The sequence below is a fragment of the Mastigoproctus giganteus genome, chromosome 10, assembly GCF_048544385.1.
Source record: "Mastigoproctus giganteus isolate SK-2022 chromosome 10, ASM4854438v1, whole genome shotgun sequence".
Lineage (NCBI taxonomy): Eukaryota > Metazoa > Arthropoda > Arachnida > Uropygi > Thelyphonidae > Mastigoproctus > Mastigoproctus giganteus.
In genome coordinates, this window is record NC_143584.1 from 82,323,036 (window position 1) to 82,342,674 (window position 19,639).

At 38.8% G+C, this 19,639-nt stretch overlaps 1 protein-coding gene across 1 annotated transcript in view; it reads right to left on the reverse strand.

Moving 5' to 3' along the window:
* The window catches only part of LOC150079122 (E3 ubiquitin-protein ligase znrf2-like), a 92,982-nt gene that overhangs the window by 17,847 nt on the left and 55,496 nt on the right, over window positions 1-19,639 (reverse strand). Inside the window, exon 3 of the mRNA XM_090384161.1 lies at window positions 16,702-16,807. Within this exon, the coding sequence (XP_090240287.1) occupies window positions 16,702-16,807 (106 nt within the window). The remainder of the gene's footprint in view (window positions 1-16,701; window positions 16,808-19,639) is intronic.

A 19,639-nucleotide genomic window follows, 5' to 3' on the forward strand; every position in this document is an offset into this window, starting at 1 on the left:
GGAAGGTTATTTATTTATTTTATTATTTTATTTTTTTTCTGATGCTACTATATAAGCTTGCTATCTTGAATCATATGCCTCTTCTAATGCTAATGCAAAAATTCTATTATACATAACTATTATGAAGTTGAATTTGAATTTTATCATGTTTCCACTCTTCAGCTACTCCATCCACACAGCTGAAACATACAATATATTTTCAAAGGAAGTGTTTTTTTTTTATTTTTTTTTATTTCTCTATTGAAAATGTCTGATGTATCCACCAGTTATCACACAGGCACAGTTAAACTAATGTTTCTGCTGCTGCAAACCCTTACACACACACAGTAGTTATCACACAAACAGGAAAAATACAAGGACAAGAACGGAATCCTACTGCATATAACTGTTAAGAAGTCTGTGTTTTTTTTTTGTTTTTTTTTGCTGCAGAAAAAGGTTAAACAATCTCATTTACACTGAAGGGCAAAGCCAATTGATGGTGCAAGCATGAACAAGATGCACAACCTTTTAGAGGTTGTTGAGTGAACAACGCTGCACAGCATAGTTGTAGATCATGCATGTCAATAATGCTACACTATATTGTTGACTTGCATGATCTACAACTGTTTGAAAAATGCAAACACGTTTGCATATGTAAACACTAAACACGTATCACACTTGAAATCATAAATTTACTGAAAGGTTGTGTTTTGTTTCATCATATGACATTCTCATTATTTCCACTGATTCGAGAAAGTGCTGGAATGGGAACGAGATTAGCTCAATGCGAAGGCGAAGTTTTTATGGCTCTAGCAAATAGAGAAGTTTTCCTTAAATTTTTACTATTTTATTGATTAAATTGGGATATTAATTTATTTACTTGAAGTAGTTTATATTCCTAGTTACAATACTTAGTTCATTTTGAAGTTAGAGATTTTGTGGGTTATTACTAAGTATCGGTAACACCTGTACCATTCGAAACTTGCTGCCATTGTGTAGTATCGATACGGAATAGCATTACGTATATCTCCAACTTGATAGCATAAGGCATAACGTAAAACTAGATAGTGTAATAAGTAGCACTGTAGTAGGAATCTGTTAGCTTAGTATTGGCAATTAATCAATTAAATTTATAAATCCTTTTAATTTTTATTGTTAACTAAATTGTATTTAAATGGAAATCATGCCCCACACTAGAGCAGCAAAGCAAATTGCGCAAGTAGCGAAAGTGCTGTGGTTCACGGGAGAACCGTAGGGGACGATTCTCCAACGCATCACAGTCTAAAAAATATGTCGCAAAATGCGATATGTTTGCAGATCTCTCTCAAAAAGGACATGATCTAGCCATGGAGGATGTCTTTGTGTGCAGAGAATGTGAAGAAATTAGGCGCCAACTCACTGTTCTGACGGGCATCTATGATAGCTTGAAGAGTCAGGTGGATGCCCTCAAAGGAATTAAAATGGGGGCCCATCAAGTTCTCAGCTGCCCAACTCTACGCCAGAGCACACTCTTATGCAGCAGGCAACCTTCAGGGCAGAACGCGCTGGTCCCATAGGAGCTAGCTGTTGGGACTCAATTGACAGGGAAATGGGAAATATACTGTGCAAAGAGGATAGGTGGAATAGGACCAGGTTATTCAGTCAGGGGCAAAAGTTGATGACATTGTAGAGTAGATATCATCTTTTAAGGGCACAAAAGGTGATACCATTGTACAAGTTAGCACTAATGACATTAAGGAAATCTGCAGATTTACTAAGCAAGAACAGAAATTCTGAAAAAAAAAGTCGCGAGTTAGGGTTAAATTTGAAAGTGTCTGCAATCCTGCCCAGACACGATAGGAGGGGTATATAATGAGAGCCTTGTCAATCAATTTGGCCCTGGAGAGATTATGCAGGACTCATGGGGTAGAATTCTTCTCAGCCTGGTCTGTGCTTGTTAAAATGAGGATTGCTTCTACATGGATGGCATACACTTAAATAGAAGGGGTGCAAGAATATTTGCTGATGCAATGTTAGTTGGTTCGGAAAACTGCTAGCTTGGGGGATTCACAGACTAATAGATTAACAGTAGCCACAGGCAGAGGTGGAAATGATTCTTGCACTGCTTCTATTAGAAAGAGCAGCAGCTTGGAATGTCAGTTGCTGGGGATCATGAACCAGTGCTAGGAGTATAGTAAATAAATTAGATGAATCTGAAGTGCTGGTTAAGACATCCAAGGCAGATATTGTTGGGATATCAGAGACGTGGTGCCACTCAGATATAAGGGATGTAAAATTTTAATTTGGGGAGTACGTGTACATAAAGGATAGGAAGGGAGGATAGGGTTATGATGTTAGTTAAGAAACACAAAATCTAAGGAAGTGCATCTAGTTGACATAGATGGACAGTGCAATGTTGAGTCAGTTTGGTGTGACATAAGGACTGGGAAAGCAAAAATGAGGGTAGGTGTTTGTTAACGGCCTAACGACTCTGATGAGTACAATGAACAATTATTATTATTATTATTATTATTATTAGCCATATGGTGCAAGGAACCCAGAGGCTTATACTGCACCAGCCAAAAAAAAATTTCTGAATTACCCTGAGAGAGAGAAAGTGTAATAACTGAGAGCAAAGTGGAGGAGAAATTGTTGAAGATAAACACAAGAAAGGCACCTGGGGTGGATGGGATCTATCCAGTTATATTAAAGGAGGCAGCAAAGGAGGTAAGCAAACCCTTAGCCATAATTATGAGAGCTTCCTTGGACTCAGGGGAGGTACCCATTGACTGGAGATGTGCAAATGTGACCCCAATTCACAAAGGGGGATCAAAGGCTGACACAAGTAATTATAGACCTGTGAGTTTAACTTCTGTTCCCGGAAAATTAATGGAGGCACTGGTGAAAGAAGCACTGCAGGATCATCTAGACAAGACTTCAGTTATAGCTAGGACACAGCATGGTTTTGTTAAGGGGAAGTCTTGCCTGACCAATTTGATTGGATACTATGATGCAGTCACAAAAGAACTGGATGCAGGGAATAACTTTGATATTATATACTTGGATCTTAGAAAGGCTTTTGATACTGTTGCACATGGAAGACTGCTGCACAAATTGGAGCAGTGTGGCATTGGAGGCAAGTTGCTGCTATGGATAAAGGGGTGGTTGAGGGGGAGAAGACAGAGAGTGGTAATCAATGGACACTGCTCATCGTGGACTAATGTTATTAGTGGAGTCCCTCAGGGTTCAGTATTGGGGCCTTTATTGTTTTCTGTATTTATAAATGATATTGATGATGGTATATCAGGCTTAATGTCCAAGTTTGCAGACGATACGAAGGTTGGCAGGGTTGTCAAGGACACTACTGACACTATGCTGCTGCAACAGGATTTGGAAAGGTTGAGCAGATGGGCTTCGAGGTGGCAAATGAAGTTTAACATTGACAAATGTAAAGTACTACATATGGGAAACAGCAACCCCAGAGCAACGTATCAACTCTGTGGTACTACACTGACAGTGGTAGAGAATGAAAGGGACCTGGGGGTGGTGGTGCAGGCAGATATGAAGTTCTCTGAGCAGTGCAGACGAGCTGCAAGAGTAGCTCATGGTGTATTGTCAATGATATATAGGAATTTTTCTAGCAGGGATAAGGAGGTGATTATTCCCTTGTATAAGGCAATGGTCAGGCCACACCTAGAGTACTGTATACAGGCCTGGAGGCCTCATTTCAGGAAGGATGTAGAGCTGCTGGAACGAGTACAGAGAAGGGCAACTAGATTGGTGAATGGGACAAAGGGGTTCTCTTACGAAGAAAGGCTTAAGTTTTGCAAATTACAGTGTCTGGAAACTAGGCACCAGCGGGGTGATCTGATAGAGGTGTACAAAGCCTTGAATGGTTTGAGCATGCTCAATGCTGATGGGATTCTTCCTCTAGCTCAGAAAAATCACCTGAGAGGGCATAAATTCAAATTGAGGAAAGACAGATGTAGGATAGATGTGCGGAAATTTGCCTTTAGCCAGCGGGTGGTTGGTGGGTGGAACAGACTTCCATCCCTTGTCGTGGAAGTTGATAGCCTAAATAAGTTTAAGGCTCAGCTGGACAGGTATTTCGAACGAACAGAGGGGTGAAGTGGAAGTGGTTATTTTTATTTATTTATGTTACTTTTTTTTTTTTTTTTTTTTTTTTTTTTGGCTGATGCTGCATAAGCTTGCTTTCTTGCATCAAATGCCTCTACTAATGCTAATGCTAATGCTAAAGTGTCAGAAGTAGAAGGGAATCACCAAGAAAGAGAAGAATGATGATATCCAGCTCAGGAACCTTGGTGTGCCAAGCCCATACTCACCAGATGTGAGCCCCTGGGGTTATATAGAGAAAGAGTGGGCCAGTAAATCAGAGTGTCTTATAATGGGGGATTTTAGCTTCCCAGATATATACATTGGAACTTGTGGGTCGGTCACTTGCACGCTAGCAAGGCTTTTGTGGCTTTATTGGATGATTCTATTCTACAGCAGCTTGTTAGAGGCAACAAGAGGGAGTAACACTCTTGATATGATAATCAGCAGTGATTATTCATGCATTAAGAATTTACAGATAAAGGAACCACTAGTTGGCAGTGATCACAGTGTACTGACATGGGAGTTACTTAAAGATGTAACAGGTAAAGGGAAGGGTTTTTGCTTTCGTAAAGGCGACTACAGAGGTCTTAAGAGATTTTTTAGGTTCTATACATTGGGACAAACAGATGACGTTACCAACAGCAAATTCTAAATGGGAGCAAATTCAAGGAAGTAATTTTGGAAGCTTCTAGGCTTTTTGTTCCAACTAAGAAATACTGCTCTAGGTTCAGGCCCAAATGGATGTCAGATGAACTAATGAGACCCGTGGCATAGAAGAAAAATGCATGGGATGCACATAAATTGTCAGGCGAAACAGAAGCCTATGGTAGATACAAACTAGTCTGTAATCAAGTCAAAAGGAGGTTAGGCAAGCAAAGGCAGATTATGAAAAATCTTTGGCAAAGAGTGCAAAGAAAAACAGTAAAGACTTTTTGCTTATACAAACTCTAAAAGGAAGGGGATGAATGAGATTAGTCCACTTGATATCAATGATTTGACAGTAAATGATTATTCTCAGATAGCTGCCGAAGGAAATGAGTATTTTACATCTACATTCACATGAGGACTTTGGTGGATGGAAATCCAAATTAGTATTCAGTATTAGTATTAGCAATGGCCATGTGGTGCAAGGAAGCCTGTGGCTTATGGCACCAGCCAAAAAAAGATTAAAATAATAAGAAAATTTTAAAAAACAATAAAAGAAAAGGAAATAGACAACCTATGCTTTTCCCGCCTTCCATAGATAACTAACCAGCTAACCTTTGAATTTCCCCAAACTGTCAGCCTCTACCACCCATGTAGGTAACTTATTCTAGTAAGAACAAGCACCCCTACTACTAATGCATCTGCAACTACAAGTACAGTGATTGGTTCGGATGGTGTAAAATGTGTTAGCTGTCTGATGGCACCAGGGGTTTCCCCCATCTCCATGTTGTGTACTGTTTATATGACACAGAATTCTGTGGAGGCCACAGGTTTAAAAAGTGTGTGGGGAGTGGTTTGTGTTATGTTCTGTTGTTTCTCTGACCTTTAGCCATTGAGCCCCACTGTTGCCCACACTTTGAAATGAGGAGGCAGGTCAGGCACCCAGTAGAATATTTAAGTACTGTGGAAGGCCCCCCCCACCTATTTCCCAAGGATTTCAGTGTCAAGACCTATATATTACCCCAGGGGCTCACATCTGGTGAGTATGGGCTTGGCAATCCCAGGGTTCTGAGCTGGATATCACCATTCTTCTCTTTCTTGGTAATTCCTTTCTACTTCTCTCTCTCTCTCTCTCTCTCTCTCTCTCTCTCTCTCTCTCTCTCTCTCTCTCTCTCTCTCTCAGGATAAATTGGGGAATTTTTTTTTGGCTGGCACAGAATAAGCCTCAGGCTTCCTTGCTCCATATGGCTAATAATAATATATGTACAGTCCATTCCGGTTATTTGGGACACGGGCCTAGTGCATTTCGGCCCGATTAAGCGGCTGCCCCAATTATCCCAAGTTTCATGTAAATAGTTAAAAATACAATGTACACCCCCCCCCCTTTTACAATTGGTTCACTGTACAATCAAATCACATTACAACGAACTCAACATAGTACTGTTCACTATATGATGTGCAGTAAGCGCTGGTCATTGTGATCACGTTTGTGAATTTAATTTTAATTCTATTAAACAGCGATGCTAATTAGTGAAAATAGGAGGAATATTATCCACAGGCTATAAAAGCAAAGATATGTTAAGCAGAAATTTACCCTTTATTACCTTACCAATTAAAAAATACGTGAAAATCGGAAGAATATACATGATTATCGGAATAATTAATACATACTGTAATATGTACATACGAACTAGTTGACATTTCTGTTCACTGACATTCGTGGGTGGGAGTTAAAATTTAAAACAGTAAAAAGATAAGCAATCAATAACAAAGAACACAGCGCACACACACACAAATTGCAAGTAACACAATATGCACAAGTGAGAACCGAGTAACGAGTTACAAAGCTTTAAAAATACGAATAAAGAGAAGATCTGAAAATTAATTTTTTTATATGATTGAAGATTTCATGGAAGTGTAAACACATTTCACCATAATAACCCACAGAATTCCAGCTGTTAGTATTATCGCAAATTCAGTAAGATTGAGTTTACTGTCCGTTTCACTAACAATAAACAGGTAACGGCTAATTGTTTTTATTATTTTATGGTTGTGACCTCCAGAATTTCGACCGAACCACGTGGTACCATCGGAGACAATCGTAGGGTAATCTCCAGTGCTACGGTCTCCTGCCCCGATTAAACGGCATGCTGTCCCAATTAAGCGAAGTAAATCCTGGCTATTTTCTCGATTGGTTTCTGTTTTTTAAGATTTGCCCCAAATAAACGGCTGCCCCGATTAACCAGTGGCCCAAATAACCGGAATCCACTGTATATATATATATATATATATTGGAATTATGTCTAATGACATTTACATTTAAATATTAAATAGTGTAAATGAGGGTATTGGCTCCTACATTAATGCTATTGTCCTTTGACAATTAGACATTATACGTGCATGGCTTATATATACTTAACTTATTTATACATTATTACTTATTAAATTATGGTACTACTTGGGAGCATCAGGTTTGTAGTGATCCCAACCAACCTGTTAGTTATATATAAATTTAGCCCTGGTATGGATAGCCTTATATATAACATAGATACATATAAAAACAACAAATTAATGTAAATTTAAAGAAGATTAAAGAAAATTAGCAAAAGTTTGTGAAAATTAACATTCTCCCTCGTGGCCATACCTCTACTACTTCCTCAGGGGCTTTAGGCAGACGTAGCCATACTAGAGAAATGTATTATACATACCCGTTTCTGTAATCTCTATACCAGTTTTGCTAGGTTAACTTTAGGTAATTACTTGATGGATAATTTGGAATAATGAGAGTAATCTTTTTGAATGTATGTACTTAATTTTAAATAAACAGGGTGGTTTACATATATGACAGCAAACTGTGATAGGCGATTCAAAGCCCTACTCCTATCACAGGTTGCTGTCATATACTCAAAGCCCCTGAGGAAGTAGCAGAAGTATGGCCATGAGGGAGAATGTTAATTTTCACTAACTTTAGCTAATTTTCTCAGCTTTCTCTAATCTTCTTTAAAATTACACTAATTTGTTGTTTATATATGTATTTATGTTATATATTTAAAGCTATCCATACCAGGGTTAGATTTATATATAACTAGCAGGTTGGTTGGGGTCACTGCAAACCTGATGCTCCCAAGTAGTACCATAATTTAATAAGTAATAATGTATAAATAAGTATAATGTTTGAAATAGTTGAAAACTGAATCTTTCATAATAAAAAATAAAAAAGGTAAAGCAAACATCAGAGGCAGCAAAAAGCATATTCCTCTACATGATGTGTGAAATATAAAAATAAAATAGAATGATAATTAAAAAAATAAAAATAATGCCAGCAGCATGGAAAGACAGAAGAGCAAAAATAGTCAAAATTAAACATAACAATCAAACCAACAGGGAGGGAAGAGAAGGGTAACAAAGGTAAAATATTGCAGCAGAAACTCTCCAAGATAATTTAGAAAATCTAAATGCAAAGATAATAAAATAATAATTAAATAAATTTTGAATACCAATTAAATAGAAATTTAATGGCATCCCTTCTTACGGACACCAAGTCCAGATTTATGTGAAATACCACCGACAAAGATGTAAACCAACTACAATAAAATAAACCAAAAATAGACTGACTATTACGCCCCATCTCAACAGAGGACCATAAGGCCAATAACGGTTAGGGAATCGCCGCAAGGGCGAGTCGATTGAAAGATCAGTCCGCCACCCGATCCCCAGATCGAACTGCCAATGTAGAGGACTTGAATAGCGGTGGTCCTGATTGGCCTTGTGGTCCTCTGTTGATATGGGGCGTAATGGTCAGTCAATTTTTGGTTTATTTTTGTTTTATTTTATTGTAGTTGGTTTACATCTCTGTTGGTGATATTACACATAAATTTGGACGGTGCCCATCACAGGGGGTGCTGTTAAATTTCTATTTAATTGGCATTCAAAATTTAATTCATTATTATGTTATTACCTTTGCATTTAGATTTTCTAAATTATCTTGGAGAGTTTCTACTGCAATATTTTACTCTTGTTACCCTCCTCTTCCCTCCCTGTTGGTTTGATTGTTATGTTTAATTTTGACTATTTTCACTCATCTGTCTTGCCACGCTGCTGACATTATTTTTATTTTTTTAATCATCATTCTAATATATATATATATATATATATATATATATATAGAGGGTGATTCACTACCAGTGCGACAAACTTGCAGGAGGTGAAGGGTCACAAAGACGAATCGGAATCACATAGCATTGCAGGGTCCGAAATGCCTTCGTCATGCAGGAGAGGACGTTGAAAGGGAGGTCGCATGAACAGCGATCCCGCTGGAAGTCAGCATTTGCGAACCGGTTCCCGAAGCAGTAGGATGGACGAGTATTCAAACGCTGAACTGGCCAACATGCACCTCACGTATGAAGCTGTGGACTGTAACAGGCGCGCCGCTCTGCGCTTGTACCAGGAACGTTTCCCGCACAGGCAGGAAATCATACAACTCCTCATCATACGATTTTCGCACGCGTGCACAGAAGATTACGTGAGACTGGTTGTTTCACGAGAGGTACCATGAATCGAGAGCGAATGACGAGGATGCCAGACAATGAGGAGAATGTCATACGTCTTGCAGAAGGCAAACCGAGTACAAGTACTCGAGCGATAGGCCGACGATTGGGTATTTCCCAATCCACTGTATGGAGGATACTGTCAACAAACCAAATGAGTTCATACCATCTGCAACACGTCCAATCATTGGAGCCTGCGGATTATCCACTCCAGAGGACTTTTGCTACTTGGTTTCTTCAACAGAAATGGTTCGCAAATGCCGACTTCCAGCGGGATCGCTGTTCAGGCGACCTCCCGTTTAACGTCCTCTACCGCATGACGAAGGCATTTCGGACCCTGCAATGCTATGTGATTCCGATTCGTCTTTGTGCCACCTACACCTCCTGCAAGTTTGTCGCACTGGTAGTGAATCACCCTGTATATATATATATATATATATATATGAACACTAGAATTTGGAAAGGCCGAAAGAGGTTAACGAGAGTGTTTGAATTTTTAGAGGTTGATTAGAATTTGGTGGCACTGTTAGGAGTGTACTCAGTCGGTTTAGTTAGAGTGGGGGGAGTGAGAAACATGTAGAAGGATGCAGACGATAGAGTAGACATCCCCAAAGAGGTCAGTGGGGGACAAGCCCCACCATGTGAAGTATGGAGGAGGCAAGGAGACAGAGACCAGTCTCCTCCCTCTCCTGCCTAGGGATGGGATTTTAAAGGGAACTGGGTTTGAGTACCCAGTTCAAATTGCCAAATGGCATGTGGGCAGCAAAGCTACAGTATGTCTTCGTTGGTGATGGTTGTCAGGTCCATGTAGTGCTGAATCCAGTAGGAAGGTCAAACTGCTCATCCCACTCCGGGGGTGGTATATGTTAGCTGGCAGTGGGGAACCCAACAGGCAAGGGTGGGTGGGGGAGAGACATTTACTTCATTCATAATTGGCATTCTCACTCTACTTGCATTGTATTTTTATACTTTTTTTCCTGTTAGGTTATATATATATACATACAGCCACTCCCCGATTAACATAAGGGCTGCATTCTGCGGAACACTGCGTAAGCTGGATTTTACGTAAGTCGGAATTTCCCTAAATAAGCTTTTAGGGAAATTCTGCACTCGCAACTACGTGCACTGAATTTGATAAAAGCAAAAAAGAAATGTGTAAATAGAATTATTCAATTTTTTTACCTCATGCACAGGAAAGCTTACAAAAGTGAACAAAATTACAAAAATTTCAAAATTTTAAAATTACAAAAAGAGAGAAGAGACAGGCATACCATCAGCAAGTTTTAGCTTTTGAGTATTGTTGCCAAAATTAACTCTCTAGCTAAAAAGCACGCCGCTGCAGTTGAGGGCTGTGGAGATTTAGAAGGGGTTTTATCCAACACATCATAAAATTTCTCTGCAGCTGAAGAATCGGCACTGGCAATGCCGCATACTTTAATGTTTGAGGAAACCGGTAATGGTTTGGGAACCCTTCAGGGACTTAATTTTGGAGGTTACTAGGCTTTTCATTCCAACTAAGAAATATACTGTTCAAGGTTTAGGCCTAAATGGATGTCAGACGAATTAATGAGGCTTGTGGCAGAGAAGAAGAATGTATGGGATGCATATAAAGTATCAGGTGACATAGAAGCCTATAGCAGGTATAAATTAGTCTGTAATCAAGTCACAAAGCAGATTAGGCAGGTGAAGGGAGATTACGAGAAATCTTTGGCAAACGATGCAAAGAACAAGTTTTTTACTTATGTCAACTCTAGGAAATTTACTTATTGAAACTCTAGAAAAGGGATGACTCAGATTGGACCACTTAACATAGATGGGTTGACTACTGATGATCATGCTCAGGTAGCTGATAAACTGAATGAGTATTTTGCATCTACATTCACACATGAGAAGTTATTCAATGAGAGGAGTACCAGAAATTTATCAAACGTTAACAGGGAACTAAGTGATTTTGTAATAACTGAGAGAAAAGTGGAGGAGAAATTGTTGAAATTAAGCATAAGGAAGGCACCCGGGGTGGACAGGATCTATCCAGTTATATTAGCAAAGGAAGTAAGCAAACCCTTAGCCACAATTATGAGAGCTTCCTTGAACTCAGGTGATACATTTGCACACCTCCAGTCCCCATGGACTGGAGGTGTGCAAATGTATCACCAATTCACAAAGTGGGTTCAAAAGGTGTTGTTGTTATTTGGTTTTTAGGAGCATTAGCAACTAAGGCCATATTGCTCTGGGAATATGCGGTGGTCATTCCCCGACCTTTCCGCATCCTCCGTATTTGGTGGTAACGGGCTCGAACCCCGGTTTAATCAAGAAGTGTGTGCTACACACTGCTGCTCCTTCCCACCTGGCTACAGAGGCGCCTTCAAAAGGTGACACAAGTAACTACAGACCTGTTAGTTTAACTTGTGTTCTGGGGAAAATAATGGAGTCACTGGTTAAACAAGCATTGCAGGATCATCTAGACAAGACTGCGGTAACAGTTAAGACACAGCATGGGTTTGTTAAAGGGAGGCCTTGTTTGACCAATTTGACTGGATACTATGATGTGGTCACAAAGGAACTGAATGCCAAAAATAATTTTGATATCATATACTTTGATTTCAGGAAAGGTTTTGATACTGTTGCACATAAAAGAATGCTGTATAACAGTGGTTTTCAACTTTTTTTTTAATAACGGCACCCCTACTCAATATAGAACGGCCTCCGTAGCCGAGTGGGCAGGAGCGGGAGTGCAGTAGCACACGCTCTTTGAGTAGACCGGGGTTCAAGCCCCTGATTGCTGAATACGGTCGATCTGCCAACCCGCACTGGACCAGCGTGGCAGATTATGGTCCATTTCCCTCAGCATGAATTGTTGAGGAGGCTTCCACCCTGCAGTGGGTTGATAATGGCTGCACTTTACTTTTTTTTTTTTTACTCAATATATATACATATATGCTACTCCAACTGGATCTAGGTAAGTTGGGGAAATGGGCTGAGAAGTGGTAACTGAAGTTTAACATTGACAAATGTTAATGACAATTAAAAAATGTTATATGATATTTATTATATCATATAACATATGAAATGTAATTTTTATAATATAATTATAAAAATTACATTTCATAATACAAATTATATATATACACAGTATATAATTTTATTCTTTATGTAAAGGTACTACGTAAACATCATTTATAGATCACCACAAAATTAAAAAGATACTGATAACATTTGTCCACTTAATAAAATAAAGATAAATTAAAAAATAATAAAAAATTTAAGTAACTTGAATTAAAATTACATGACACCCATGGAAAGCAGTGGTTTTCAACCGGGGTGCTGCGGCACCTTAGGGTGCCGCAGCACCCCGGTTGAAAACCACAGCTGTATAAAGAGGTATGGCATTAAGGGTAAGTTGCTACAATAGATAAAGGGATGGTTGAGTGGGAGACGACAGAGAGTGGTAATCAATGGACACTGTTGCGTATGTAATATTACTGGACAAATTAGAGCAGTATGGTATTAAGGGTAAGTTGCTACAATAGATAAAGGGATGGTTGAGTGGGAGAAGACAGAGAGTGGTAATCAATGGATGCTGCTCTTCGTGGACTAATGTTATTAGTGGAGTCCACACAGGGCTAGGTGTTGGGCCCATTGTTGTTTTGTATATTTATCAATGATATTGATGAAGGTATATCAGGTTTAATGTCCAAGTTTGCAGATGATACAAAGGTTGGCAGGGTTGTTAATGACAGTAATGGCAGTGTGCTACTGCAACAGGATCTAGAAAATTTGGGCAGATGGACTGAGAAGTGGCAACTGATGTTTAACATTGACAAATACAAAGTACTGCATACGGGTAGCAATAATCGTAGAGAAACGTACCAACTGGGTGTTACGTTTCACCCAGGGAAGTGGAAAGTGAAAAAGATCTGGGGGTAACTGGTCACTGAGCAGTGCGGACAGGCTGCCAGGGCAGGTCATGGAGTCTTGTAAATGATGCATAGGAATTTTGCTAGCAGGGACAGGGAGGTGATTATCTCGTTATATAAGGCAATGGTCAGGCCACACCTAGAGTACTGTGTACAGGTCTGAAGGCCTCATTTTAGGGAGGATGCAGAGTTGCTACAATGAGTACAAAGAAGGGCAACAAGATTGGTGAGGGGAACAAAGAAAGGCTTAAGTTCTGCAAACTGCAGCACCTGGAGAGTTCATTTTGATTTTATTGGTGCAAAAACGACTACAGTTATAACTGTGCATAACTGATTAAGATTTTCCTCTAATTCTTTGGGATCGTGACCATCTGCAATGTGAGAATGTCATCTGCAAATCGTAAATGGTTTTAGGTACTCTCCATTCACACTGACTCCTTTCTGAGACTAGTCTAGTCTTCTGAAAGCTTCCTCAAGGGCAGCAGTAAACAGCTTCGGAGATATTGTGTCTCCTTGTCGAACTCCTTTCTCGATTTTAAATTTGCTACTGTCTTTGTCTAGTCTAATAAAGGAGGTAGCGTTATCATATATTTTCTTCAAAATCATAATATATGGGGTATCTGTGCCTTGGCTTTCCAGTGCCCAAAACATTGCTTTATGCTGTATGGAGTCAAATGCCTTTTCATAAACCACAAATGCCAGGCATAGTGGTGTTTTATATAACAAACCCATGCTGTGTCTTAACTACTACTGCAGTCTTGTCTAGATGAATCCTGCAGTGTTTCTTTAACCAGTGACTCCATTATTTTCCCCAGAATGCAATTAAACTAACAGGTCTATAGTTACTTGTGTCCTCTTTTGAACCCCCTTTGTGAATTAGGGATACATTTGCACATCTCCTGTCCATGGGGACCTACCCCGAGTTTAAGAAAGCTCTCATAATTATGGCTAAGGATTTGCTTACTTCCTTTGCTGCCTCCTTTAATATATCTGGATAGATCCCATCTACTCCAGGTGCTTTCCTTATATTTAACTTGAACAATTTCTCCAACAATTTGCTCTGAGTTATTACAAAATCATTTAGCTGACTGCCAGAGTTTAATACACCTCTAGCATACCCCCCACCCTCGAAAAACTCCTCGTGTGTAAATTTATATGCAAAATACTCATTCAGTTTAGTTTGTCAGCTACCTGAGCAGGATGATCAACAGTAGAACCATCAATATAAAGTGAACCAATTCATCCCTTTCCTTCTAGAGTTTACATAAGTAAAGAACTCTTTGCTGTTTTTCTTTGCATCCTTTGCCAAACATTTCTCGTAATCTGCTTTGGCCTGCCCAACCTCCTTTGTGACTCAATTACAGACCAGCTTTTATCTACCATAGGCTTCTGTGTCACCTCTTAATTTATATGTATCCCATGCAATTTTCTTCTCTGCCACATGTCTCATTAGTTCATCTGACATCCATTTAGGCCTAAACTTTGAACAATATTTATTAGTTGCTACGAAAAGCTTAGTAGCTTCCAAGATTAATTTTTTGAATGCTTCCCATTTAGAATTTTCTGTTGGCCCTACTGTACAGAATTTAAAAACTGTCTCAGACCACCGTAGTCCACCTTAACGAAAGCAAAAGCCTTTCCTTTACCCTTGATGGTAGTTACATCTTTAAGTAAATCCCACATCAGCACACTGCCAACCAGTGGTTCCTTTATCTGCAAATTCTTAAGGCATGAATAATCACTGCTGATAATTATAACTAGAGTATTACTGCCTCTAGAACATGTTGCTGTAAAAAACAGCCATCCAATAAATCCCAAAAAAGTCTTGCTAGTGTGCGAGTGAACAATCCACAAGTTCCAGTCAATATCTGGAAAGTTAAAATCCCCCCATTATAAGATATTCTGATTTACTGGCTCACTCTATTTCTCTGCACAATTGCTCATTGTACTCATCAGATTCATTAGGCCTATAACCTACTCTCATTTTCCCTTACCCTGTGCATATGTCACACCATACTGACTTAACATTGCATTGTCCACCAACGTCAATTGGATGCACTTTCTTAGATTTTGTGTTTTTTAACTAACACCATAACCCTCCTCACTTCCTGTCCTGTCTATCCTTTTTGTGCAAACTGTACTCCTCAAATTCCAATTCTGCACTGCTTATATCTGTGTGACACCACATCTCTGATATCCCAACAATATCCACCTTTAATGTCTTGACAAGCACATCAAAATCATCAAATTTATTAACTATACTTCTAGCATTGGTATACATGCACCTGTTCCTACTCTTAGTTACCCTAACACAGCCCATGTATTTACTTGTTTCACTATGACTCCCAGCAGTCCTGAAAATCAACAGCAACTTGCTTTCCAGGCTGCTGCTCATTTCAATAGAAGCAGTGCAAGAATCACTTTTGCCTCTGCTTGTGGCCACTGTTAATCTTTTATTCTGTATATTTCCCCCACCTCAAGCTAGCAGTTTTCTGACTCACCTAACACTGCCTCAATAGCATCAGAAAATATTCTTGCACCCTTCCTATTCAAGTATCCCATCCCTGTAGAAGCAGTCTCTCCAGTTAACAAAACAGACCACGATGAAAATAATACAACCCCATGAGCCTTGCACAATCTCCCCAGGGCTGAATTGATTGACAAGGCTCTCAATCATATACTCCCTCCTATCGTGTCTGGGCAGAATTGCAGACACTTTCAAGTTCAACCCTAGCTCGTGACTTTTTTTTTTCAACATTGACCTGTACTTACTAATTAAATCTGCATATCTCTTACTCTTAAGGAGGTCATTGGTGCCAACGTGTACAACAATATCACCTTTTGTGTCCTTAAAAGATGATATCTGCTCTACAATGTCATCAACTTTTGCCCCTGGCAGACTTATCCTGGTCCTGTTCCACCTATCCTTTTTGCATAATATATTCCCCATCTCCCTGACAATAGAGTCACCAACAATAACTAATTCCTGTTGGACCAGCGCATTCTGCCTTGGAGATTGCCTCTGTGTTGCCCGCTGCACAGGAGTGAGTTTTGCCATTGAGCTGGACAGCTGTGAGCTTGATGGGCCCCTCATATTAATTTCTTTGAGGGCATCTACCCTACACCTCAAACTCTCATAGACACCCATCAGAACACTGAGTTGGCACCTAATTTTTTGGCACTCTAGGCACCTAGCACACACAAAGACATCCTCCTTGGCTAGATCATGTCCTGTTCCACAAATGACCTCAAACATGTCACATTTTGCACATTTTTTGAGACTGTGATGCGAATGTATTTTTTTTTTTTTTTTTTTTTTTTTTTTTTGAGACTGTGATTTCTAATATTGAAAAATTAAGACAACCAACTCCAACAAAATGCCTGCATGATCAATTTTTAGCTGGAAGAAGCTCTTGGGGATAGGTTATGGAATTTGTGGATAAAGTAAAATAAGTCTACTAAATAACCACAAAGTTTATCACCTTAAAAATAATAAAATACTACATTTATATACTTACACCTTATGATATATACAAAGACAAGGTAGCCTCGCTATGGTATCACCTTGAACAAGATCCTCTAAACAAATAACACATTCACCTTTGTCTTCTGTTAGAACATCCTCTGAAATTAAAAATACATATTTAATTTTTAAAAGCATACTTTGAACAAAAATGCATAATTCAGCATATTTTTCAAACTTCACAAATGATTCTCTACAAATTGTATCTGCTAGAGCAGTGTTTTTGACCCGTGATCAAAAATGAATAATTTAAGATTTTACAAAATAATTTTATTTTTACAATTAGAAGGTTTACATGCTCAATGACTATCCAAATCCAATGCCAATACTTCCATAATAATAAATTGATATTATTCTGTAAAGATGATCCACATAAAATGTGTGATAGGTTTCTAGGAAAGACTGTGTGCTGAAGCAGCAGTAAGCATTAGCATTAGTAGAGGCATTTGATGCAAGAAAGCAAGCTTATGCAGCATCAGCAAAAAAATAAATAAATAAATAAATAAAAAATAACCACTTCCACTTCACCCCTCTGTTCGTTCGAAATACCTGTCCAGCTGAGCCTTAAACTTATTTAGGCTATCAACTTCCACGACAAGGGATGTAAGTCTGTTCCACCAACCAACCACCCGCTGGCTAAAGGCAAATTTCCTCACGTCTATCCTACATCTGTCTTTTCTCAATTTGAATTTATGCCCTCTCAGGTGATTATTCTGAGCAAGAGGAAGAATCCCATCAGCATTGAGCATGCTCAAACCATTCAAGGCTTTATACACCTCTATCAGATCACCTCGCCGGTGCCTAGTCTCCAGACACTGTAATTTGCAAAACTTAAGCCTTTCTTCGTAAGAGCACCCCTTTGTTCCATTCACTAATCTTGTTGCCCTTCTCTGTACTCCAGAGAAGAGTACTGTACTGAAGAGTACTGAAGACCACACCTAGAGTACTGTATACAGGCCTCCAGACCTGTATACAGTACTCTAGGTGTGGTCTGACCATTGCCTTATACAAGGGAATAATCACCTCCTTATCCCTGCTAGAAAAATTCCTATATATCATCGACAATACACCATGAGCTACTCTTGCAGCCCGTCTGCACTGCTCAGAAAACTTCATATCTGCCTGCACAACCACCCCCAGATCCCTTTCATTCTCTACCACTGTCAGTGTAGTACCACAGAGTTGATACGTTGCTCTGGGGTTGCTGTTTCCCATATGTAGTACTTTACATTTGTCAATGTTAAACTTCATTTGCCATCTCTCAGCCTATCTGCTCAACCTTTCCAGATCCTGTTCACTTCTAAGGTCCAAAATGCATTCACTTTTCGCATTCAATTAGAAGCATTCACTTCTAAGGTCCAAAATGCTGGAAAGCATAACATGCTATAATTGCTTTATTTGTGAATGATTCTCTTAAACTTTTATGGCCTAAACCAGTGGTGTCCAACCTATGGCCCGCTTGGAAAGTGAACTAAAACAGCAATTTAGAGAATCTCGCCACTGCATGTACAGGCATGCAAGCGTCAAGCTGGATGGACTGTATGAAACATGTACATGTAGTCTAGTGCAGTAATATGTATGCTATATACAGTTATATGTGTATCAATCTTTTCATATTGTGAAATTCTACTATTTTGATATAATTCATTCAATGAATTGAATTATTATTAATTTGTACTGAATTAAAAAATCATCCTTAAAAATATTCCAAATTCGGTAATTTAACCCAATTTTAACCCAATTCGGTAATTTTCATTCCTGTGTTCATGACATACGGTCGAAAAGCGTTGTCAGCTTCAGGAAGGAAAATCGTTTTGAATATTTTCGTTAGATTCTTTTAATAGCGTTAATTTGATTTTTAATTGTTTTAAATTGATTTGAATTGTGTTAAATTTATTTAATTATTTATATTTTACTCTAATGTACCGGTAAGTTGTCGATTTTTTCGTTTTTTCCGTTTTAATTTCTGTAGGGTATCATACGGAAGTGTTCTACGCATTATATTGAGGTAAACTCCTCCTATTATTTTACTAATATTATTATCAACGTAGAACATATTGAGTAATACAGCTCTGATTCATACTATCTAATTCCCAAGTTCCATAAAAACCCCATAGACTTCAGGTTCATCACTTCCTGTAAATACAGTTATGCCCATAAACCTGGAAAAACACTGGGACGGTTACTTAAACCTATTATGGATATCCTTCCGGAGAGCAGATTTATTAATAACAATCTTCCGGTTATAAATGCTCTAAAAAAAAAAAAACAACATCAATAGTCTATTCACCATCATAAACCAAGCTAACCTAAAATCTGTGCTAAATATAATTTACAACTACATAGATATTATTGGTTGTAAGTCTGTTTTTTGGAACAACCTCATTAATCTCTGTTTCCAACAATTACCATATTTCCCCATGTATAAGACACCTTTTTTCGAAAAATTTGGGGTATAAAAACTGGGTGCGTCTTATACAATGGTTCTAGATTTTTTTTTTACTTGCATTTCCCGCTTTTTCGCGCTGTTGTCTCTGCGCTCATTGTTTCGCACTTGTTACCGGTATATTAGGTTACGTTTTGCCACGTTCTGCCCAGAAATAGTAGTAGTAGTAGTAGTAGTGGCATGTGATGCAAGAAAGCAAGAGCTTATGCAGCATCAGCCAAAAAAAAAAAAAAAAAAATCACACCGTTCCCTCCAAATGCCTGTCCAGTTCCTCCTTAAATTTATTCAACCTATCAACTTCCACAACGACAGATGGAAGTTTGTTACAGCAATTGGAGGAGCAAAGGGCAATTGGAATTCCTGTGTCCACAAATATGGTTCAGCATGAGGCAAGAAGAATTGCTGATGAAAAAGAAGTTGCTGATTTCAAAGGAGGACACAATTGGTGTTTCAGGTTCATGAAACAGAATGGACTAAGCATGCGTAC